General features: G+C 37.6%; 2 protein-coding genes across 2 annotated transcripts in view; one reads left to right on the forward strand and one right to left on the reverse strand.

The window, feature by feature from the left end:
• Positions 1-449: 449 nt before the first annotated feature.
• LOC132166201 (uncharacterized) lies at positions 450-12511 on the reverse strand. The gene is made up of 20 exons (XM_059576982.1): positions 12162-12511; positions 12040-12074; positions 11834-11955; positions 11433-11522; positions 11195-11314; positions 10993-11076; positions 9613-9690; positions 9040-9165; positions 8864-8953; positions 6959-6994; positions 6794-6849; positions 5140-5287; positions 3038-3482; positions 2838-2929; positions 1865-2414; positions 1486-1612; positions 1288-1329; positions 975-1128; positions 788-871; positions 450-700 (listed from the first exon to the last, which is right to left on the reverse strand). Exons 1-20 carry the CDS (start codon positions 12431-12433, stop codon positions 560-562), a joined length of 2892 nt encoding a protein of 963 aa, XP_059432965.1. The 5' UTR covers positions 12434-12511; the 3' UTR covers positions 450-559.
• A 1360-nt stretch (positions 12512-13871) lies between these two features.
• LOC132165927 (uncharacterized) overlaps positions 13872-26170 on the forward strand; it is an 18217-nt gene continuing 5918 nt past the window's right edge. The window contains exons 1-6 of the mRNA XM_059576640.1: positions 13872-14021; positions 14471-14583; positions 15252-15323; positions 15580-15615; positions 16712-16757; positions 17016-17109. Coding sequence (XP_059432623.1) covers positions 13943-14021; positions 14471-14583; positions 15252-15323; positions 15580-15615; positions 16712-16757; positions 17016-17109 — 440 coding nt within the window. The 5' untranslated portion in view covers positions 13872-13942. The remainder of the gene's footprint in view (positions 14022-14470; positions 14584-15251; positions 15324-15579; positions 15616-16711; positions 16758-17015; positions 17110-26170) is intronic.

The raw sequence follows: 26170 nt of genomic DNA on the forward strand, positions 1-26170 counted from the left end.
TTCCTTCATACTTTTTTGCTTATTGAGTGAAATTGAAATATATCAACTCAAACAATTGATGTAATCATGTAGTAAGTTTACTCCCTCGATATGTTTCTCTTATTGGGACTTCTAGGGTTTTCAAGAAGGTTTGAGAAACCACAAAAGAATTTAGAAGAGGAGCGTTCACAAAAGACGTAAGTGATTCGGGTAGTGTGTTGGACCTGAGAGCGTCTTTCAGCAAAGGAATAAGTTGGCTTCTTTACAAATACACAAAAATTGCGTTCAAGGGCAACAATATAGCGCCGATGAATTCCTATGCATTTTGTTGTAAGAGAAACCGATCCAAGTGGCTGGCTAGAGGCTTTTCTCCGTAGAATTGATAGAAGTAATGCCATCTCCAAATAGTTATAGATAAGACATGCATGCTTTGTTACCAAAAAAAAAAAAAAAAAATGGTTCCACAGAACTTGAAGTAAATAGCTCATGTATTTTCCACCTTAATCTTAAAATGAATTGTTATAAAAGCAATTAATAACGCTAGAAAAAAATGTATTCCGAGTTGATAGTAACATGACATTCACTTTTCAGTACTTTCATTTTGTGGCACATCGTCCTCCACTTGACCAAAAGAAAAAAGTGAGGCCAAGCAAATCAAGACATCTGTAAGGATAAGACCCACCACATCGAAAACAAACTTTGGAGCAAATAACCCCCATACCTGTAAGGATATTATAGCACTAAACATCAGCATGGCATTATATATACACACATTTGATATAAATTAAACAATCTTTGCAACATTCACCATTAAATGCCGCCTGTGAATTGTGACACATAACATCGTGACCATAACCGTAGCGGCCGTAATGAGCCCATATATCATATACACCTGAAACAATTAAAAGCAATCAATCACCATTTACCAATTAAAACAAAAAGAATTAAGAGAAAGTGACAATAAATCAAAAAATTGACCAGGTGATTTAACTTACTTGAGATAACCGCATTAAAATGAACTGTTTCTTACTCGACATATACTGGTGAGCAACAAGAAATGGTAGTCCAAATATCGGAAGGAAGTGAGAAAAACCAAATGTGTCAATTGTAAGAAAGATTGCTTGGCGAACTAGGATAAATTCATCAAACCTGAAAACGATTAGTGTCAAATCATTCATCAACATGATAATGGCAATTATAACAACCATTTCTGATTTCAGGCCTAATAATATTGGCATAACAACTGCATCAACAGTGGGGGAGTCAACCGTTAATGAAATCTCATGCTCAAGAAAGCCCATGACTCACCCGATAAATGCAGCACCATATCGAAGGCCATCGAAAGCACACCTGGAGAAAAAATTATTGCAGGTTATGCAAAATAAATTTATAAATGAGTGAATACTCGCCCACAAATCTATTTATGTAAAAAAACTAGCCTATTGGTGGACAACCAAATGAATTTCTAGAGCTGCAAACCGAGTAAGTAGAGAACAAGAAACATACCAGTGACCGGTGCAGAAAAACAGACACACAGCTAAAAGGTTCCATTGTGTTACAGGAAGAGGATCAACAGCCAAAACGTCACTGGTTCCATCCTGTTCTATATTGTCCAACCTAATTATGCAATAACCTGAAAAGACATAAATCTACATATAAAAAATTCTTTGTAAAAGCATGCTACAGTTGCAAAGCTCATGGCACTAATATGCACAGAAGTATTATCCTCAAAGAAAACTCTATGACTAAACAAATACAAATCCTCAAAATCAAATAAGCGGAAAATCCCTTAGATTAATGTAAATATGAAATTGCAAAAAACATCTTTCTAACCTGGGAATAATAAAACCTACGGCAAGGAGAAGCTACAAAAAATAACAATCACCTGCAATTATGGATGCTAAAGCAACCAAGGGACCTTGTTTTCCTGATAGAAGAATGACTACTGGGCTCCAAGTAGATAGCATCCCCACAGTTCTAATAATTAAGTTTTTCTTGCAATCTAAACATTTATCTTTGTTGAACACCTGACCATATGCCAGTAGTAATAATTGTCCAAACCCAATAGCATAAACAATTTGTGGAATGCAATTTCTGCCAATGCCATAAGAAACCAGAGCCAGACTCCACATGCTACTTTCTGAGGCCCAATGCACCGCTATGAGCATATAACTTAAAATGGCTCCCATGATCACGTACTTCCAAACACCTTCAAAAATGCTGCTGGAAATAGTCTTGTATAGCAAGTATGCCAAGAAAATCAGCACTAGCAATGGCACAACTTCAGCTGCATATACCAGAGCAGGAATCCCTGAGGCAATACTCATCATCCATGAAGGATATACATTCAGAAATTGAGATGTTGCAGCCTGCTTTGATAGCCCAACTTCAATAGTAAATCTGCAGAAGGTGGTCAAGAGAAGGAAGACAACTGCCTGCAATACATGCCTGAAACATTAGCTTCAAAAGAAACAATCTTAAATAACCTTCCAACCATACATTAATCACAATTATGAAATAAGTATGGGGGTGTCTGGTGAACCGCATAAGCGAGCCAAGCATAATTACAGTAACTGATTTATTATTATTTAATAAACTTTTTTAAATTGTGAAACAGGTTCTTAATTTGACATTTTTGAGTGTAAGAAAAAAATTCCTAAAACAAAAGGCTTAGCTTCCAAATTAGTTCACCATCTAGTCTTGACAAAGCACAAGTAAAATTATATGGGTTTAAGTTTGACTTTTTCAGTATCGTCTCAGAACCAAATTGACCAAAATCTTATGCTTTGTGAACATCCCCCATAAGAAAAAGGGTTACTGTAAAATGAAAATCACAAGAATTTAAGTAAAATACCTACTTCTAATAGCATCCTCTTCTTCATGACTGAATAACGTAACTTAACAATGCCAGTTGTAGCCAAAAGAAAACTAGCAACTTTTCCTTCTTCCACTGATCCCAAGGTTCCCATAATAAAAAGAACAACAATTGCAAATGTCAGCATACAAAACGGAACATGCAACCATAAGAGCAGTGCAAATTCAGAGACTGAGAGCTTACAGATATAACTATTTGAGAGGAAGCTGCTTGCACGTATAACCACTACAAAACATGCAACAATTAAGCCAAAAGAAATCCCAGAATCTTCACATGAAGTAACAGAAGCACCATGCTGCCTTGTCACCCTCTTGATAGAAAAGAAATGGATAAGGAGTGACACTAACATGATGCCGAAACCAATACCCATCATGTTTAGATTAAACTCAGTCCATTTTGAGCGTGCTAGCTCAGCAACACTTGTTTGGAAATTAACAAATAAATCAATTTGCATCTTAAGAGCAGGTAATAATGAATCACTGCATTCATTTTTTTGTAACAATAATCTCTTTGTACTATGTGACCAATTCTCCTCTGCTTGAGCATATATGTCTGCTATTTGCAACATGTCTTCATGCGAAAATCCAATGACAGATGAAGCTGAATATACATCAATGTACCTTTTCACCTAAACAAGAAGAATCCTTGTATTTCTGAAAAGAGATGATGAACCCCAAAAAAAAAAAAAAAAAAAAAGGTCTAAATGAAGAACTTCTAGCCTGCCTACTTTATCATTCAGAAAATACATTTTTAAAAAATAGCCCACAAAACTTTCAACCTTCTTAATACATAAAGGTCTGAAGCTAAATCCTAAAGGAATTTTTTTAATGGATATAGATCTTTATGCATTTTGAAGATATTCTGGACAACTTTTAAAAAAAAAAAAAAAAAAAATACATGTTCTCTCAATCTTTTTACATTCCTTCCTAACTCTCTTGCAAAAGGTGCAACAGTTTTGATGGCATAACAAGATTAGAATAAGAGGTTTTTCTGAAATGAACAAGGACAGGATGGCTGGACTTAGTAGCGCTTAGAAGGATGCAAGTTAATTCATCTCTTTGTACAAACTCAGCCTTGTAATCAATAGGTTGGAAAAGCTTATCATTGACATTCTCTTGGCTCGTAAAAAATGAGTTTAAGTACCACAATGTGGTGTGTCAATGATGGTGTGCACCACCTACATGGGTCTTGCTATAATCATCCAAAAAAGCGCTAGTCGCAACACACAAAAATAACTAGTCAAGTTGCAATTGGAGCTCCCTAAAATCACCCATAAAGCTTAGTCTTACCTAATAAAGAACCAATGTGGAAGTTTGCACCCATGAGAACTTTTATAATCCATACACTCAATGCGGGCAATCCATTGGGACTAACTTTCAGTGATATCACAAATCTCTCCCACTCAAATCCCTGACATCCTCGTCGGAGCTCATGCCATGTAATGCCCCAGTGCCATATGGTGTTACTAGGTAACGACTTAGGGAAAGCGGTAACCACATCTACGCTATCACTCCAAAAAATACTAGTAAACTTGCAATTTGAGCTCCATAAAATCATTTATAAAGCTCAGTCTCACTTTGCAAGGAACCAATATAGGACTTTACACTCATGAGCAGTAAGCACCTTTTTAATCCACCAACTCAATGTGAGCAATCCATATTTCCAATGTGAGACTAACTTTTTGGGGTATCACACTTGCGGTGAAGAGTTGGCTGAGAATCAATTTGTCTCAAAAGCATGATAACAAGATTGGGGGGATGCTGGAAAATTAAGGTGCCACCGTATGTGCAGGATTAGCCTTTATAACTTTGTTATTAATGGTCATAATGATTGTGTAAAAGGGTTAAGGTTCAAAATGGGAGATGAAGGTTTCTAGAAGGAAAAAGAACACATGAAGAATGAAAACTCTCAACAGGGAGAAGTTACCAGATCTTTTAGGGATCTCAGAGGATAAAGAGCTATAGTGTGGAATAACAAAAGAGTTAGGGGAGGTGGGATAAGTGTGATTGGAATCTTTTTCCAATCTAAATTTCCATGCCAAGAAGTAGAAAGTGTGCTACCTTTCTTCAAAATGCTTTACTTGAGAGTCATGTTGTGAATACCAAATAGCATCCACAAAATTATTTGTCAAAATCTTTTCCAAGCTAAAACTCCACCATCTTGATTACATTTTATAACCCACTGAATCATTCATTAAAAAAAAAAAAAAAAACCCATTGAATTAAATTGAAAGGAGATGAATCATTAAATCTTCATTAATGATCTAAGTGCAACAAGATAAATACCTGCCAAGAATTGATACAGAGCACATTGACATAATTTTGCATCCATTGTTCCAATTTTGACTGATTTTCACAATTTTCTATATCAGTGCCTTCCAAGTCCAATGTACCAGCACCTAAAGCATATAGATTGGCATCAACACGCCCAATGCTGGACAAAAAAAAGAATGTCATGAGTATTATACCTAAAAGAGAAAATTTCCAGAATAACATGAAAGCAAAGCATAAACACAATACATTAGAGGTGAGCTATGGTCAATACATTGACTATTGTCATATATATTAACAAGTTTTCTGAGGAATAAGAGAAAAACAAGATATGGTTTTGAGCAAATGTAAATCCAAATGGCTACTTCTACAAATATATCAATTTAGGTTGGCCAGCTTCACTCTCAAAAAAATTGTCCACACAAGGACACAAACTAAATATCATATTAACAACATATAGCACTATCATAAAAGTAGGCTAATATGGACAAACTCTTGCGGTCGACTCATTCCATTTCCCAAAAACTCAGCTAAAATTAATGGAGCCCCTGCAGAATGCAATGCTGCACATCTGTGAACATCATAGAAGTTTGCCACATTGACAGCTTTGTCTCATTAGATTACAGAAAAGGTACTTTGCATTTTCAGAAAAGAGAGTGCATGGCCGAAACTAGACTTTTAGGTAAGGGGGGATGGGCAAAAAAAATAATAAATCAGGGGGGTAAAAAATTAATTTGATAGGGGTTATCCCATAAAAAGAAATAATTTTTGGGGCATTTTGAAATTTTTGGGGATAAGTTTGTGACACTCCAATCCTATATTGGGAAGATGAGGAGTAGAGTGGGTGGTTTATAAAGATAGTCATAAATGCTAATTCCTATATTGCCTAGTTACTAGGTAAAACTGAACTTTATAAGGACATCTATGGAAGCTCCAAATTGACTACTCATTTTAGGGTGATAACACAAATGTTGCTAGCACTTTTCCCTGGGTCATTACACAGGTAATTAGTCCCTGGTTTCAGAAGCTGCTTTTCCTTGTTTATTGGACTAGGATTCCTGAACTTGAAACTAAAAGATCTTTTTTTAATAAGTAATCGATATTATCATTAAAAGTGTAAAAGCGCCTGTAAGTACACAAGAAGAATACAAGAGGAAGCACCTAACTAGAAGGAGCAAAAAGGATCTTAGAAAGTTTGAATGTTAAAGCAAGCTTAAACCACCATAGGCTGGACATAAAGTCATGGGCTATTACTAGAGCCTATCCTAGTAAATATGGAAGTCATAATCGCTGACACAATGAAAAATAGTTGGAACCTAGTTGGTCTTGTATCATCATTATCTATCTCAAACTAAAACTTGAGTGTGGGGAACAGCCTTTGCTCCTCTCTCAAAAAGTCTTCAATGGGTTGCCAGAAACATTCTAGGTCAAAACTCTACCCCACCAAACTGTAACAACCCAGCCCCTCTACATTAGACCTAAACTTTAAATATCCAACTTATAGTTCTTAATCTAACGGATCATGCATCACTGGCCCAAAGCATATTACAACGAAGTGAGGAAAGAGGAAGTTGAGGTTAGCAATCCATTACAAAATTCATAACATAAGTGTACAAAAATAAAATGAACATCTAAAAAAATTGATGTTGACATGATGCTTACACTGCACCTTCCAAAAGGAAAGGGGACACCAATCAGCGCTGACAGTGTTACTGCAAAGTCAAGCTGCAGAGAGAGTGACTTAACTAAATAAAGGTCATACAAGAAATATATAATTATATCAAGAGAAAAGATGTGCCAAACATATGCTATCAAAAAGATAAACCATTTCAACCTGTTGGATAGAGCTGATGCACATCTTCCTCCTATCCTGAAATTGGAAGATGAAAGAACTTATTCAGGAAGATGAAAAAAGAATCAGAAAGAAGAAAAATCCAAGGGCCTTGACTTGTAAAAACCCAATATTTTTTTTCTGCTGATTCATCAAAGACATTTCATATTTTTGAAATTCAGGGACAAATAATAGGGACTGGAGCATCATATAAATCTTCCTCTATATGGAGAGCATTGTAGAAAAAATGGAAAGGTGTTTGGCTAGTTGGAAGAGGTTTTATTTGTCGAAGGGAGGTAGGGTTGACCTTGATTAAAAGTACATTGTCCAATATGCCTATGTACTATTTGTCCTTATTTCCCATTCCGATTGTTGCGGCTAAAACCTCAGCGAGATTTTTTAGGGGGAGGAATAAATGATGCAATTAAGTTTCATTTAGTAAATTGGCCAAAGATTTGTTCTCCATAACAAACGGGTGCTTTGGGGGTGAGAAATTTGTTTCAGTTTAACCAAGCTCTTTGAGTAAATGGCTATAGCATTATGCTAGCAAGACGGAGGCTTTGTGGAGATCAATGTTGAAAGTAAAATATAATAGCATGAGCGGCGGTTAGTGTTCTAACTTCTAAGGAGGTAATGGGACCCTTCGGAGCTGGTTGGAAATATATAAGGAGGGGGTGGAGAGTTTTTTTGAGATTTGTTAGATATGAAGTAGGAGATGAAACCAAGTTAAGGTTTTGGCATGAATTATGGTGTTGGTCCAGCCACTTAAGGAATCTTTTCTGAAGTTGTTTAGTATTGCCTGCTGTAAGGAGGCGTGGGTGGTGGATCATTTGCAGTTTTCTAATGAAAGTATTCAGTGGAATTTATCTTTTATCAGACTTGTGAAGGATTGGGAGGTAGACTTGGTGACGACATTTTTTATGTGTAGTACTCTCTCATAGTGAGACAAGGTGGTGAGGATGGTATTTGGTCAATCCCATCCAAGAGGCGAAAGTTTGAAGTAGAGTCATTTTATCAAGCGATATCCATCCCAACTAGTTCAACATTTCCTTGGAAGAGTAATTGGAGAGCCAAGGTTCCATCGAGAGTTTCTTTGTGTGGACAGTGGCTCTAGGGAAGATTCAGATTTCGATAACCTAAAGAAGAGGAAAGTCAGAGTGGTGAACTGGTATTGAATGTGTAAAAGGAGTGGGAAATCCATATATCATCTTCTTCTCCATTGCGAAGTGGAAAGAGAATTATGGACTTCGATTTTTCGTCTTTTTGGAGTAGAATGGGGGTAATGCATAGAAAGGTAATAAAGTTGTTAGCTTGTTGGAGAGGTTAATTGGTAGTCGTACCATTTTAGACACTTGGAGGATGTCCCCTTTGTGCTTAATGTAGTGCATATGAAGAGAATAGAATGCAAGGTATTTTGAAGATCGAGAGATTTTGGTGGAAGAGCTAAAGAAGATCATGGTCAAATCTCTGTATACATGGACAAGGACGTCTAATATCTCATATATTTCTAACTTTTCTGAATTTGTAGATTTTTGTTCTTATTTTTCTTCTTAAATAGGTATTCTCTTGTATACTTCTTGTGTACTAGGATTGAAACCCATTGTGCTTTTAATGAAATTGCATTACTTATAAATAATAATAATAGGGATTGGAATAGATACATATTTTCTATGATTCTACATAAGCCACATCTAATTACGTTTCATTCATCCTTACAACTTTCTCTGTTTTCTCTTTTCCTATATTCAGTGTCTTATTTTTGGCAGAAGAAACATGAGCATAAAAAGGAACAACACCAAAAATGAAGCTATTCCTAATCCTGCTAAAGTAAATAGCAAGCAAGCCAAGTAGAAGCAACCGATTGAGGGGAGGATTCTTGAATCCAACAGCTTATAAGAGAGGCAATACCAAATCTTGTTCACAAGACAAACTATCAAACTCCAATGGTATTGACAGTGGAGGCTTCTTAAAATTCATGGCGAATATTGATGTTTCCACCTGCACTATGTGACAGGAGTCAGCATGAGCAAAAGATTTAATACCCGTAAAGTAAAATTTGTAAGAGAACAGGATATATATTACACCTCTTCAGGACTCCCTCCACCATGATCACCATTTAGGGTTTGTCCGTGGTCACCCATCACAAGAAGAATCGTATTATCATGTAAGTCACCTGGTCCAGACTGGTTCTGCAGCACTTCAATTACTTTCTGAAACAAAATAAATGATAGGTCAGTTGATGTAAGTGAAGACAGAAAGAAGATGAGATCAAACTAAAGCAGGATTTTAGGTAATTCAGGAATGATAACAGCAAAGTACAACCTTACAAAATAACTTCTTATGCTCCTAAAACTTTATATTCCAGGAAAAGTAACCCCTGAATAACTTAATCATGCAAGTATTTAAGAAAGAAAAGGAGCAAACGCTCCACTATTTCCAATAGTTAATTGTAAAGTAACATCTACCAGTATAAGAATTAGGAATCACTTCTCTGACTCTGGTGGGAAAAATTATAACTTTACAAAACCTGAAATCTTTATCACGGGCCACGGCGACTTGATTTGTGCCAACAGCAAAATGAACATGGACCCGGAATTCATGGAAGCAAAATGCAAGATCAAGAACAAACTTTGTATGTATATGTTAAACAGACATACCTCCAAAATGTCATTGTATTGCTCCAATTTTTCTATCATTGGACTGGAATCAACACCAAATATGTGGCCTGCATGATCCTGAACCACATAAAAGATCATGAATATAATTTTTCCCATACAGCCTGCAACAATATACATCAAGGGGAGACAATAACTTATGACTCATATGAAGCTCTAAATGACTTGATGCGGCTCTTTAGGAAAATAAAATAGTAAACATAACATCATATGTATCAGTGCATTATAACAAAAAGGTTGAGAAAAATGTGGGGTCTAGGCAAAGATGATACTAATTGATAACATTTTTTCTTCCAGCTCTTTAAGGGTGAGCAATCCGATCAACTAAACACCAAGTACCAACCAGGTAAAACTTGACTTCGACCCTCAAAGGGACTTGCAACAAATCACATACGAACATAGCAACTACTGGTAGCCCAACATCCCTCCCCAAAAAGCATAATGTGAAATTTCAAAGTAAAATAAGAGGCTAGTGTTCATTTCTAGTGATAAATATCAATAGTATGCAGCTTGGACCATCACCTATCAGACTTTCTTTAAGAGTGATAACCCTAGGGCACTCCCTAACAATCTTGTTCTCATCATAGAATCACCAATGTCCTATACTTGTCAGAACATCACCATCACTAATGCAAGTTTGACACAATCCACAAATTAAATAAATTATCATGGCTCAAGCCCAGGGCCATATTGCTGCATCTTTGAGCGGATACGTTCAATAGTATGAAAAAACTTCAGTCAGTTAAAAACTGATTCCCAAGTTGAAATATGGTCAGTTAGTCAATACCCACAAATACTAATCCCAAGTACTGTTACATCATTACTTTGCAGCATACGCTTGCAAATTACCTGATTGTGCCCTTAAGATCAGGAGAAATTTTTTGTATATAAGAAAATGAAAGCACAAAGGGCACAACCCAAGTACACAAGAGAGACACCCAATTAAGAAGAAGAAGAAGAAGAATACAAGTCCATAAATTCTAGAAAATTAGAAAAGCAAGCACTGCTATAATCAATCATCCAAACATAAATAGATTTGAACATAATAGCTTTTAACTCTATCACCCTTCTCTCACAAATCACAATCTTCAAAATTCAAGTATTGTGTTCTCTCTAAATACACCACATTACGCACAGAGGAACCATCCTCCATACTTCTCTATTGCAGTGGTGATTTCCCCAACAAGCCAGCAGCTAATACTTTTAAGAGATTTTACCAAACTGATCTCAGGAGGAAAATTAAACACAGAAACAAAGATTTTAACAAATACTTTTAAGAGCAGTTTTACAACCACATGCACACAGAAAAACCAAAGATATCCAAACCAATTCTTGCTTGACAACAAAGAAAGTCAGTCATACCACACCAAGAAAATGTGCTATAAGAACATCCCAATCTTCTTCATACAAGGTTGGAAGTAGGTGCTCAATGCATCCATTGTCTACCTGGAAGACAAATTTCATTAACTTTTATCCAGTGTAATAATTAATGAACAACATATTACTCAATCAAATATTACAGGGAAACTTGAAACTCAAACATGCATGGAGAGCTGATGCATACGGTATGTAGATCTTTAACATTGAAAGAGGGGTACGGATAAGACTTTTTGAAATGATTAGGGAACAATTGCGTCCATGTATCATCGCCCATCATCACTACTCGCTTTCCATTTTGAACCAACTGCAAGTGGGCCATATTTTAGATTTAAAACATGGTAAAAGTTAACAAACAAAATAATTCAACACTAAGAAAACCAAATTACCACATAAACATGTGCAAATGAAATCAAAAACCCAACCTGATGTATAAAGTTATCTTCAACAATTGCTGGAGCACCGAAGCTATTCCCAACATCAACAAAAGTTGGCAGTCCACCGGTTGTCAGGCCCTAACAATATTTCAAGAGGAACAATATATCATTAGAGACTAATCCCATGCTTCACATGAACCAGAATATAATGCCAAAACATAAAAACTCTAAACTTTGCCCAGGTCCTTCAAAGTTGGAAATAAGTATGAACTAAAAAAAAAAAAATCCACCAGGACCAACAAAAATAGATAAAGCGTCTCTAAAGTTGGCAGTCCACGACGTGAATCTCTCAAACATCAGTCAAGCTCATATTGAATTCCAATATTTGGCATCAACACAATACTAACAATCAAATGCACAAAATCAAAATTAGAAAGGAAAAATCTCACTTTCAAACGCTGCAAACTCGTGGTAGGAGGATCTGCTATAGCTTTGAAAATCCTGGCAGATGATCCTCGCTCAGAGGCCAGCTTTTGTAGCACTTTTAATCTGTCCATCCATGGTTTCGACTCTGTGAAATTTACATGCACTCAATAAATCTTAACTTAACTAGTCACAGGTTAGTCAAATAAACTGAAACACTAGAAATGCTAACCTCCGAAAAATGCACTGGGAGCAACGAAGTCAAACCTAAAACACAAAAATATAAACAAACATAAATAATAAGAGTGAAAGAGACAAATAGAGAAGAAACAGAAAGTGAGGGATTGGAAGTGCCTGAGGGCGTCGAGGACAATGATGACGATACGATCTACAGCAGGCTTGGTCCAGCAACGCGAAGAGTTAGAGGAAGAAGAAGAAGAAGAAGAAGAAGAAGAAGAGAAGCAAGGTGAGTGGGAAAGATCGGAGCAGTGGCTGTAATAGGGGAGCTCGGTCCGGGTGAGTAGAAAACCTCGGGTGAAGATAAGAATGGCTGCGACGTGAAGAAACAGTATCAACCATAAGACTCGAGTCTGCTCCCATTTCCGACTCCGCCACCATTTCTGCATTTCGCCCCGCCTTCGTCTGTAACAGAGTCACCTCAACTGGGGCTTGAAAAACCGAATTTTATCGAGCCGCCCTCGAAAGGTTGGAAATTTTCAGACTGTAAAGGCGAAAATGTCGTCATAACAACGGGTTTCGAGAAGGAGCAATGTTCCTCCAAAAATAAAAAATAAACATAGTACATACTTACTCTCATCTCACTTTTATTCTAATTAGTTGTTATAACAACGTTTATAAGCGTTTAATGTTATTTAGTAAACAACTAAAAGTAATATTTTACATACTCATCTCTTATCTCACTTTTATATAACTAAATTGATGTGGCAATTTGGAGCGGAACTAGCATTTAAAGTTTGAGAAGGCAAAACTAAAATATTTAAAATTTTGAGAAGTAAACTTCTAATTTTTTAAAAATTACAAGGGCATTTAAAAAAAAAATGGAAAAACATGGAGGCTTGGGGCCTAATACATCAGCCATTTGATCTGTCTTTATTAAAAAAGAAAGAATATAAGCGGTGGTGAGCACTTTTATACGATTGCTATACAATTTGATAATGTGACAATAAAAATTAACATTTATATCAGCACTTATAAAAAATAAAAATAACGACTAATTTTCACTGTTACATCATCTTAATCATATAGTAATTATATAACATTATACTAAATATAATTTCTTTTTTGAAAATATTTTATAGAATTATAGCAATCCGACTAGATAATCGCTATAACTGACTTAGGTGATCAAATCACTCCTTTGGGTGTGATTAGTGGAAGAAGCCTTCCTAAAAAAACAATTTGAGTAACGTTATTCTTCATATTTATTTATTACACTTATTTTAATTGATACAGTATATTTTAAATGATTTTTTATGTTAATCACTTTTTTTTAAAAAAAATGCCTAAAGTATAACAGAATGAAGTGTTATACATTTTTTTTTTTCAAATCTACCTACGAGAGCTACATGTGATTTCACATATTCAACTATGAATTTGCCATCTCTTATGAGAAATAAATAAAAAATGGGCAGAAGACAAAAATTTATCAAGAAGGAGCGTTAGTCTTTTGTTGTTTTTTTTTTTTTTTTTTGACATGTCCGTACAAAAGGGGAGAAGGGAATTCGAACTAGTAACCTCCACTTCATTAAGTGTGGTCCCAGCCGATTGAGCTACCTCTTGGAGACAAGAAATAGCGTTAGTCATAAATAAATAAATTGACTCGAGATGAATAACATGAGAGAATCGGACCGTTCATTTTAAATGAACGGTTGTGATTTTAGGAATGACGCTCTATGCAGAGAATGCATACTCCTTGCCACATGTCGCAACAGCATTCGGTGTGACACGTCCGACATTATGGTCCCCACAAATTCTACGACCATAGAGTACGAAAGAATATATAGAACTTGTCAAAACATAACCCTCCGCGCCATATATATTATATTTAATCCAACACCGCCACACGCCAAGCGTTCAAACTTTCCGAAGAAGCGCTTCAAGTAGGAAGGAAGAACATGGGATGGATCGGAGACACCGTGGACTCTGTCAAGTCCGTTCAGATCAGAAAAGCTCTCTCCCAGGCCGTCAATCTTGGTCCGTTTGATCACTGTTACTGTTATAGGTTTATATTTGATTCAAATATTGCGTATTTGAATTCATTTGAATCTTGAAGAGGAGCTTTTTACTATACAATTTTTGTTTGTATAGGAATCACCAAAGATACTCTCTGGTTTTGCTTTAAAGCAAGCATGTAATTGTGCTATTTGTTGCATTACAGGCCTTATGCAGTCAAATGCAATGCTTGCATTGGCGTATTTTCAATAAATTTCTTCTTTTTTTAGGTGGGTTTAGGATTGTTCATCTCAGGAATTTGAGGGGGGGACAGAGACATATTCTTCAGTTTTGCTGATGTTCTGTTTGATATATAAAATGGGGTTTTCGTTGCAAATGATGTTCAATGTACAACCAATACGATACACTTTCTGTTTGCTGCTTGATGTTCTAAGGATCGTGTTTTTCATTTGCAATTTTTTTATTTTCAGGAGTAATTGTTACGTTGGCGCTAATTATATGGAAAGGACTAGTGTGTATAACTGGTAGTGAATCACCTGTTGTGGTTGTGCTCTCTGAAAGCATGGAACCTGGCTTCAGAAGAGTAAGTCCTTTAGTAGAACATAACAATTTTTTTGTTTCTGTGCAATTCGATTGTAGCAAAGTGCTTGATGAGTTAAATGATGACGATTTCTTGCTATCAAAATCGTATTGCTTCAGTTTTTCTTCTATTGTATAAATGATCAAACCGTCTAGAATGGCTGTCTTGTGTCACTCTAAGCCTGTGAAGAATTTTATTATCTGGATTAGTAGAGAAAGAACTTATATCTAATCTTAATTAAACTAAAATTTGCATGATTATGGATATGGAAAGATTATGGATTACTGGTGTGATATGGAAAGATTACTGGTGTTTATGAAGTTATGATAGGAGTTGCTGGCATGTGATGGCCAGGCATTAGCAGTTGTATGAGTGATAACTCAGTCTGTTGTATTAGCTAATTCTATTATTTGTCTATTTGCTGAAAAATATGTAGAAAAGGTTTATTGGATGATGTATAATTGAAAGTAAAATCTAGGAGTGAATACCTACATTTATGTGATGGTGGAGGTTCTTACTATTATGCATGGTGCTTAGTTCTTTATGGCAGTTTGTTTCATTATTTACTTTATACCATCCATATTGAAGAATTGTACTGAAGGGATTACATGTGAAACCCATGTATTTGTCTTAATTTGGTCTATTGACGAAACTTTCTGATTCTCTTGCAGGGTGACATTTTGTTCTTGCATATGAGTAAGGATCCCATTCGTGCAGGAGAAATTGTCGTGTTTAATATAGATGTATGTTCCTTTTTTCTGGTACCCATCCGTTGTTCGTTTGAGTCAGTTAGACCCGTCTATCTCTGAACCATTAGGTTCTGTTTCTGTTTCTGTTTAGGCCTGGACTTTGAGAGGGTCTATTAGGAGAAGTTCCTTATTGGTTGCATGTTTGTAATTGATATGAGTTTATAGGCTAGTTGCGCTTAGGCCTCTCCACTTACAAGATTAAAGTTTTTGGATTGGATTCCTCTAAAAGTATCTTTTACATATTGTCCAGGGACGTGATATTCCGATTGTCCACAGAGTAATTAAGGTAAGAATTTTCTGTTGAAGTTTGTTTTCCTTTCATTTCTATGTTTGTTTTATTCAAATGTCACCCAGACCCCTTACTTTTCCCTGCTATACTTGTATCAACCCAATATGACATAATTAAGATATAAATGCCTGCCAGGCACTCCAGAATGGTTGAGAATCTTTGGAAAAACAGGCAAATCTGACACTTAGAACACACTTGCACCAAATACCAATACCAGAGTTCTTTAAGTAAAAAATGTCTTTCACAGGGGCTGAAGCAAAGCTAACTTTTAGGAAGAAGGTAGGAGCAAACCCATCATATTACCCACTTTTGCAATTTCTCAAGGACTTGTGCTCTATCTCCACCTGCAGTAGGCAGTTTGTGATTTTGTATGAAGTTGTCAACTATTGTTCCCAAATTAATCTTGAAAACCACTCGGAATGGAAGAACAGCTAAAATGTTGCGATAGGTACTAAACCTAAACCATATGGACTTTTAAGGGAATATCTTGGTATGGTGTGTAACCAATTTCTTACTAGGGTTAAATCCTATTTTGGTCCGTGTGCTTTGGACCATTATCAAATAGCTATTTCGGTTTCAAAAACTATTATAATTAGTGCTTGGAGTTGTCTAATTATTAGTGTTAGTCCCTCCGTTCTTGTTCCATCCAAAAACTTAATGATCCGCCATGTCAGGAGCATTATTTAAAAATAATAATTAAAAAAGTTAAATTTGAATATAAAAAAAAAATAAGGCAGGGGAGATCATCCTCGCCTACCACCAGCGGAGATCCCACCCCAACACTGATAATTAGACAACCTCAAGTATCACTTATGTATCTATTTGATAATTGTCCAAAGCACAAGGACCAAAGTAGGAGTTAACCCTTCTTACTATTATGAATAAATGTTTATTCTTACATCAGCGATTAATGCTTTTAGGGTTGCTTTATGGTCAGTCGTTCCTGTCTCAATATCTAAACATTGATAACTTTTGCTGTGATGAATTAAGTGCAAAACTTGTTTGCTTCTGCTGCATCAGGTCTTATTCCTTCATTGTTGTTTAATTTTAACAATGTATCTGTACTTTTGATGCATCTAATATACTTTGTTAGGTTCATGAGCGGCAAGATACTGGAGAAATTAATGCCCTCACAAAAGGTATTATATTCTTGACAATGCTCAATATGAAATTTTTCTCAACGGACTTCATTTATCAAAGAATGGAAGTGAAGGGTATAATTAATTTCCCTCGAGTTCATTAAGTGATTGCATAATCTTACACCAATCATGGTTAGAAGGCTCATTCAAGTTGAAATTTAGTTTGTCACAATTAGTATGTGTGAGTTTAATTATTATGGTTCTTGGTTTAGTAATTACCACTCACTTAGTAACTTTGACTTCTCTTGGCCAATTTAGGAGACAACAATGATTGGGATGACAGGTCGGGGTTGCTGTATGCTCAAGGCCAACTTTGGTTGCAACAACGCCATGTCATGGGGAGAGCTGTTGGGTAAAGTGCATCTGTGGACTAAGACTTTTTTTCTTTTATTATGACCTTGTCAAAATATCAAAGCAATTTCAATATGTTACATAGATTTTAGTTGTGTGCAGCGTAAGGTTTTATAATTGATGAACATGACAGAGAAGAATTCATGGATATTATTTATTGGACACAAATTTCCTTTAAGGAAATTTCCTTCAACCTACTTCAATAGTCGATAAGTGTCATCTTTCACTTTCTTTATTTTTTAGGACAAAAATTTCCTCTAAATTGGGTTGGAGAAAATTACCTTCAACTTACAAATATCTAGTTGGGCTTTGTATGTTGGGTTGGTATTGACCTTTCTCACTTGTCATGAACTGGACCCCCTTGATTTAGCCCTTATTGTTTGGGCTTCTTCATGAATGATGGGAAGAGGCACTACTTGGCCTCCTAGGTTTTGATAGGCCCGATTGATGTCGGGCCTAGTTACAATGCCTTGTTCCCCTTATAATATCTTAAACAAGAGAAATGCTATACTTTTGAAGAAGAAAAAAAAAAAGAAAAGAAAAAAAAGAGAAAAGAAAAATTTACTCTCCAAATAATGTATCACAATTCTATATAATATATTATTTTGAGAAATGTGCCACAATTTCATAAGATTGTGACAAATCATTTCATAAAATCGTAACTTCTGGAAGGTATGGGCAAGGCCGACTGAAAGCCTTAGGCGGATTAGGAGGCCGCTTAAGGCCCCCAGTTAAATAAGACCCTCAATTAATAAACATTAATGAATATTTTTACCATAAAAAAAATAAGGCCTTAACTACCGTCAATATTATTTAAAAGGTATGATAATGACACAACTTTGGTCCAACTTTTTTCTTATTTTTTTATTTTTTTTATTTTTAAAAAAAAAAACAAAATAGAAAATAAAATTTTTTTTAAAGTAATATCATCAAATGTGGTCCTTTTTTTATTTGTTTTTATAAAAAAAAAAAAATGGTATTTTTCTTCATAAAAATAGTCACTTTTTTATTAAAAAAAAAAAATGGTCATTATTATGAAGAAAAGGACCATTTAAAAAATAAAAAATAAAAAAAATAAATAAATAAAAAACCAAGAAAAAAACAAAAAAAAAAGACCACATAGGATGTTATTTTTATTTTTTTTTTTGTTTTTTTTTTAAATGACCACATAAAGGAAAAGTTGGGCCAAAGTTGTGAGAAAAAAGTTGTACCTTTATCATTTTTCATTATTTAATTAAGGCCCCAAATTATGGTAAATAAGTAATTGAGAAAGACATTAATATCATTTGATTCTCTTAAAATCTCCAACATTCTGTTCTTTTTTTTTTTTTTTTTGATAATAACTAGTGTCTTGTATTTATGTTCAAAAAGGCAGAGCAGAAATATCTGCTTGCAAATAGTCACTTATACATTCTGGCGGGTCATACAGCCACACCTTATTCATACAATGCACTATAGCCGAACTCGCTAAAAGGTGAGCCACCTTGTTAGCCTCTCTCCGGGTATAACTCATCTCCCAGGCTGGGATAGCCCGTAACTTAGAGCAAATATCTGCTGTAATGTGTCCCTTTGCACTGTCGTCTGGTTCTCCGGAATTCACTGCTTCAACAATATTCTTTGCATCACCCTCAAATTGAACCTGTGAAAATCCCATTTCAACGCTCAACTGAACTGCCATCAAGGCAGCCATGCCTTCCGCTGCAGTGGGATCTAAACACCCTTCACGTACCTGGCTCCTGGCAGCCCACATAGCTCCATGGTGATCCCGGATAATTACTCCTAGTCCCACACACCCCTTGTTTCTGTCTACTCCGGCATCCCAGTTAGCTTTAAACCAACCCTGCGGGGGTGCCTTCCATTTCTGCACTGGGGAGTCACAGTTGAGTTCCCGGGCTGTCTTCCCCTCCCCCAGTAATGACACAAACACCTCCGTTGCCTGATTTGCTTGCTGGATAATAGTGTTAGGATGGGTAAACGAGCCACCATGGATAACTTCATTACGCCGGAACCAAATACGTCTAGCTATGTTCACGAATTTTGCAAATTCCAGCTGATTACATTTGTGAAACAGCCCCTCAACCACCTGTAGAAATTCCGGCCCCTCATACGAGCTTTTTTGGAAGATAATTCCCCCTGCACTCCAGACATCACCTGCTGCTGGGCACTGCCACAAAGTGTGGAAAATGGTTTCAGGTTCCCTTTCGCAAATCGGGCATGTTGGATCCGTAAGAATCTTCCGATCACAAAGCTTGGTTCTAGTGGGTAATGTATTATGGCATGCCCGCCAAAGAAAATGCTTTTCAGCATTTGGTATTGTGAGCTGCCAAATGGACTGCCAGATTGGCCTATTTCGGACATTTGAGGACCCCTCCGCTTGGAGCGCCATATCCCGCTCCTTTTGTAAGTGGTAGGCGCTCCTCACCGTAAAAACCCCCTTGGTCGTGCCCCTCCATATAAGGGTATCCTCTTGGTCTGTAGAGCTGACAGGGATCGATAGGATAGCAACCATCTCCTCTCTCGAGAATAATTGTTCCAACAAAGAGGAATTCCACCATTTGGTATCATTGTCAATTAGTGCACTCACTTGGGGGAGAGAGCACTCTATATGTAGTTGGGGACTTAACCCATTTATCTTGCCAAATCCGTATTGATTGCCCATTCCCAACTCTCCATATCAATCCCTCATTGACAAGATCACTAGAATTTTGGATACTCCTCCAAGCAAAAGACGGTTTTTTTCCACAAGGAGCATCAAGGACCGAGCACTCCGGATAGTATTTCGCTTTCATAATCTTTGCGATTAAGCTGTCTGGATATTTCCATAGCCGCCAAATTTGCTTGGCCAAGAGAGCTTTGTTAAAGCTAACAATGTCTCGAAAGCCTAGGCCCCCCTGAGCCTTGGACAAACTCATCTTGCTCCAACTCATCCAGTGAATCTTGTTCTCCTTCTCTTTATGACCCCAGAAAAACTTCGTCATTAGGGAATTGATCTCTAAGCAAAGCACCTTAGGAAGCTTGAAGATACTCATACAATAGGTGGGTATTGCTTGAATAACCGCCTTCAATAAAATTTCTTTCCCGGCTTGGGACAAGAAATTAAGCTTCCAATCTTGGAGACGCTTCCACACCCTTTCCTTGATACTTTTAAAAGCTCTAGTCCGGGATCTACCCACAAGAGCGGGCAGCCCCAAGTAAGTGTCATATCTCTGATTTATAGGAATTCCCGCCAATCTCCGTATTTGTTCTTTATCAACATCACTGGAATTCCTGCTGAAGAATAGAGCCGTCTTGTTAGAATTCATTTTCTGTCCAGATGCCCCTTCATATGCTTGTAAAATGGACGTCAAAGAGTTCCATTGAGCCACAGTTGACCTGCAAAAAAGCAAGCTATCATCTGCAAAAAAGAGATGACTAAGCGCCGGGCCTTTCTTCGATGTGGGAACCCCTGTTAAAGACCCTTCTTCATTTGCATGGGAGATCATAGCACTTAAAGCCTCTGCACATAATAGAAAGAGGTAAGGGGAAATAGGGTCTCCTTGCCGGATACCTCGAGTAGGGGTGATAAGGCCACAAGGCATCCCATTTACAAGAATAGAGTACTTCACTGATTTAACACACATCATGACAAGGCCTATCCAACGGTCATTAAAACCCATCTTGTACATCACCGCTTCTAAGAACCTCCATTCCACCCTATCATAGGCTTTGCTCATATCGAGCTTGACCGCCATAAAGCCTTTTTTCCCCCACATCCCCGTATTCATAGTATGCAGGGTCTCATAAGCCGCTAATACATTATCCGAGATAAGACGTCCCGGGATGAATGCACTTTGCGTCGGAGCAATAATATGGGGCAGAATTTTTTTCAACCGATTTGCTAAGACCTTAGAAATAAGTTTATACAAAACATTACATAAACTTATAGGTCTAAATTCCGATACTCTTGTGGGCTTTTTTATCTTCGGTATAAGAGTTACAAAGGTCAAATTTAGATCCTGGGGCATAAACCATCATTAAGTATATCAAGGATAACACTACATACCTCCTCTCGCAAAGTAGACCAATTGGATTGGAAAAAAGCAGGCATTCAGCCCGTCTGGACCCGGAGCTTTTAAAGGCGACATTTGGAAGAGAGCAACATCAATCTCCTCCATAGTAAAGCTCCGCATGAGATCCAAATTCATAGCCTCCGTTACCCGACTCCCAATGGGTTGAATGCACGGACTAAGGTCTCCCACTGCACCCCTTGTAAACAGGCCCGTATAATAATCAATGAAGGCTTTCTCCACATCATCAGAATTATCCCATTGCTGCCCCCTTTCATCAATAATCATCCCCACATGATTTCTTCTCTTTTTGGCACCCACACAAGCATGGAAGTATCTTGTGTTTCGGTCTCCCATTTTCAACCATTCTTCTTTAGCCCGTTGGCGCCACCACATCTCTTCCTTGTCTAGCAGGATTTTCAATTCTGTCTGGATGTTTTTTATTTCCAGGTTGGCTGATGTGTCCTCCCTGACCTGCAGCAACTTTAATCTTTTCTGTAGTTTCAGAATAGTTTTCGTGCATGCTATCTTTGTTGTTCCTCTGCCAAGCCTTCAGTGCTTGTATACAGCCCTTAAGTTTGGCCCCCAATCGATCCCAACTTGGTCCGTATGTCTGATTCTGTCCCCATGCCGATTTAATAATCTCCTGACAGCCCTCCTCCAATGCCCAGCCGGCTTCAAAGAAGAAACGAGAATGACCTCTATTTCTCCCCTTAGGCCGTGTTAGATGGAGAGTAAGTGGTGCATGGTCCGACCACGTAGCAACGTGCACTTGGACTTCTGCTGCAGGAAAAAGGCTCCGCCATGCGGGATTTGCAACCCCGCGATCAAGCCGTTCTTTGATGAGTGTCGTTCCCTCTTGGCAATTGCTCCAGGTATATTTGGGTCCCGAAAAACCCAAATCCGTTAATTCACATACTTCAAGGGTTTGTTTGAACGCTTGCATAAGACTTTCCGATCGGTTATTCCCACCCAATTTTTCCGACATAGTCAATACCTCATTGAAATCCCCAATGCAAACCCAAGGAACGGGGGTCATCCGAGCCAAATGTTTCAATAGGTTCCAAGCCTCATAGCGTCTTGTGGGGTTCGGGTGTCCGTAAAAACCCGTAAATTTCCAATTGATATTAAACTCATGATGGTGGATATTAGCATTAATATGTCTATGGCTAAAATTTTGGACTGCCACTTCACATTCGTCTTCCCAAAATAGTGCCAAGCCTCCACTTTTCCCAACACATTCCACCACAAACATGTTTTTAAACCCAAGTTTTATTCTCACAGTCTCCATTTTATCTTTACATGATTTGGTTTCCATAAGAAAAACCAAATTGGGACGCTTTTCCTTCACCAAGCGGCGAAGCTCATGAACTGTCCGAAGGTTCCCAAGCCCTCGGCAGTTCCAACTTAAAGTGATCATTGCGGTCGGCGGGGCTGGTCACCAGCCGCCGCCATTCCCGATCCATCCTTTAATTCAGTTTCCTCATCTTCCGTTTGCCTCCTCAGCTCAGTTCCGGTTTCCTTTGTTACACCTTCAGAAGCTCGTTTTTTCCTCCTAGCTGTAAATAAGTCAGGTTGATCGATGGTTCCATCACGACCCTTCCTTTTGGCAACCTGGTTACCCACATATACTCCCTTGATGGACTTGGACACATCAGACATAACAGGTCCTGAAAATGGGCTTCCCGGGCTAGAGAACAGCCCTCCAAAAACCAGGCCCGATTGTGATGGATGTTCCAGGTCAGCCCCTTTCTCCATATGCCGCCCATGACTTGTCTCCGCCTGCGACTTGCCTTGTGGAGAAGCGTCAGTTTGTGCTCCAGTTTTAATGCCCACTTGCTGTTTTCCATAAATTACGTGAGGAGCCTTCTCATTAATTATAGTTGACCATTTTTCAAACAGATTTTTCATGCCTCCCACAAATCCGCCATCCATATCATGCTGAATATCTTTTTGGTAATCATCATTAAATGACCCATGATTTCTGCCTGCAAAATCGCTACTTCCTTCTTGGGTTGTTGGTTGTTTGCTTCCCCGGAATCCAGCGTCGCCTCCTTCATCGTCGCCGAAGTCTCTTGCCCTTCTATTCCGGTAATTTCCCTTCTCCTGTCGATATCCCTCTCGGGTTGTTCGTTTGTCTGGTACGGACCTTGCTGGTTCCCCCTTACCAGTATGGCGTGCTGGGATCCTCTCCCCTCTCCGGGTTGGGGAAGTTGCTCTTAGCCATGGGCCAAACTGAGTGACTTCTTGGTTCCGCAACATAGTTCTCTTCGGACAACCTTCAGTGCCATGACATATCACCCCGCAATGAAAGCAGAATTTTGCTAGGCGTTCATACTTGAAACCGATCAGGGTCAATTTTCCTTCAAATTTCAACATACGACCTCGTGATAGGGGCTTATAAAGGTCAATCATGATCTTCACCCGCAGAAACTCACCCCATCCAATGCCATCCTTATCCGTATCGACCTCCATGACCGTCCCAATAGAAGCTCCAAGTTTGATCCCCACCTCTCGTCCCATACATGCCAGAGGTAAATTCATCATTCGTACCCAAAAAGGGGCCTTATCAAACATGAACTCGGACGGTGATGAGCGACCGTCAAAATCTTCAACCAGAAACATGTTACCTTCGAAAATCCAGGGTCTTCCCTCCAAAATTTTCATCTTGTCGCTTTCCAAATCAAATTCGATGAGAAATAAGTTCTCTCCCAGAATTTTGAAAGTAAAGGTTCCTTTCAATCTCCACCATCGCATGAGTGTGGTTTTGATTTGCTCCTTGCTAACCATCCTCTCAGCCACCAGCTTCCCAACAATACAGGATTGGCCGCGTTTTACCAACCCGGTCACTTCATTCGCCTGGATCTCCACCTCGCCATCTTCCCCTTCGGACAAGGAAAGACTTGCCCATAGGTTTGATAATTCGTCCGCCATTGTGCTTGCTCAATATTCGTGTATACTCTCAATAATCTCACAGATTATGAGAACTGGTTCCTTCTCATCTAGGGCTCAGCTAGAGAGAAAACTGCGGTATTCTCTCAATGACAATTTAATGAATTTTTAGAACTAGTGAGGATACGAATCTGAGTCCTTAACCAACATTCTGTTCTTGAAACAAGTATTACAATAATTGATAACATTAAATAAGGAAATCAAATAATATATTAATAACAAAATCATTCTTAAATAAAATTTTCATGTTGAAGGTAGAGATATTTTGGGCCTTGTGATAAGGCCCCAAAAATTCCCATCCTAATTTACAAAGACAACTAATCAAACAATAAATCATGATCCCAAGTCCCAATTGACAATTGGATAGTCATTGCATCATATGGGGATGGGACATGGGAATGGGCCGAATGGCTATGTTGGTCCATTACCGTTGATCCGCCAATGACGAACTGCCACGTAACTCGATGTGAAGAGAATATATTCCCTTAGCTTTTAAGCCAACTATGAGCTACGCGAGAAAACGGATTTTTCTAACCTACGCTACGCCACCCATCCCTACTAACATACGCCTTCCCTTCGTTTATCTGTTATCAAGCTCGACAGTGCTCAACAGTGGTCGCTCTATATCTCTCTCTCTGTCTCCCTGTGTATCGTTGAGAATTTCTGCATGATGCTCTGATACCATATTTGTTTGACGGTGGGGCTCAAGCTGCAAGTTGTTTTATACTTCTGTTGCGGTTAACTTCTCAAATACTTTGTATGTTTTTTTGTTTTCATTCAATACGTTGCTTTGATGTTGATTAGACAGTTTGTATCGGTGGAACAAGGAATTCAATCAACGATTTTGCTTTGAGATTGAAAATATATGAAAGATTTGAATCTCTGTTATTGATCCTGTTAAATTGTGTTTGATTTTGAAGAATTAGAATCGTGCTCGAGGGTAAAATAATAATGGGTTTTGATTAAATCATCTGGGATTATTATGTTTTTTGTTTATTTTTATGTTTTATGAATAAATGGTTGTTTGCAATGTTTATGTGATTTCGTATGGATTGCACCATTAAGTTTCGGGGCAGAGCTTTGAGAGGTTTGGCAATTCTTGTTGATTGTTAGGGAAGATGTGAGGTGGGAATTGATTTAGGTCTGGGTTGAAAGTACAGTAAGGGAAAGATAAAGTCTTTGTAAGAGTTGTGTAAATTAATAATCTAAAGCTGCTTGCTGAGCTCCGCTTCTGCAAATGAGGAGATTGTCTCTTTTAAAGTTAATTATGCATTGTGCTTGAATTTAGACAGGTTTTTGCCATTGTTCTTCCAATGTGATTTAAATTATTGAAGAGAAATGGAATGGGAATGATAGTAATTGTTTGGAAACATTCTCTTTTTGACTGAAATTCATGTTTAATGGGCATCAAAAATTGCAAAAAAAAAAAAAAAAAAAAAAAAAAAAAAAAAAAAGTCTTTCCCTCTTCTGTTTATTTTATTTACTGGATTACTACTTAGAAAGTGCACTGGTTAGAGCCACTACACTGTTGTTTATTTTAGTCTGAACCAAAGCAAGTATTTCAAATAGTATAAGATGATATTCACTTATCAAAAAAAAAAATAGTATAAGATGATATTCATTTATTGGTTGTTTACTTATCCTCACAACTGCTGAATTAGTTCGTATTCTTGGATGCAGTTAATTATACTTTTTATGGGTGGTTGATCAACAATCATGCCAAAGGTTTCTAGGACACAGTCCTTGTTGGTTCTACTCGCTTTCATTTCCTTTGTCTTGTTGAGCTCTGTGAATAGTAGGAATGCAGGGATCACAAGTACTTTCATTCGCTCAGAGTGGCCATCTGTTGACATCCCTCTCGACAACGACGCCTTTGCAGTTCCAAAGGGTCATAATGCACCACAACAAGTAAGCTTTCGTTCTTGTTAATAGTTGCAATAGAAAGCCCTGCAATATCAGGAGAAATATAGGTGGAAATGTGCATCTTGCATTTTGTTTGTGTATTCTCAATAATCATCTGACAACATTATAGAAAAATGAAAAAGCATTTACTTCTACTGAAGT

This window comes from Corylus avellana, chromosome ca11 (assembly GCF_901000735.1).
Source record: "Corylus avellana chromosome ca11, CavTom2PMs-1.0".
In the NCBI taxonomy this organism is placed as follows: domain Eukaryota; kingdom Viridiplantae; phylum Streptophyta; class Magnoliopsida; order Fagales; family Betulaceae; genus Corylus; species Corylus avellana.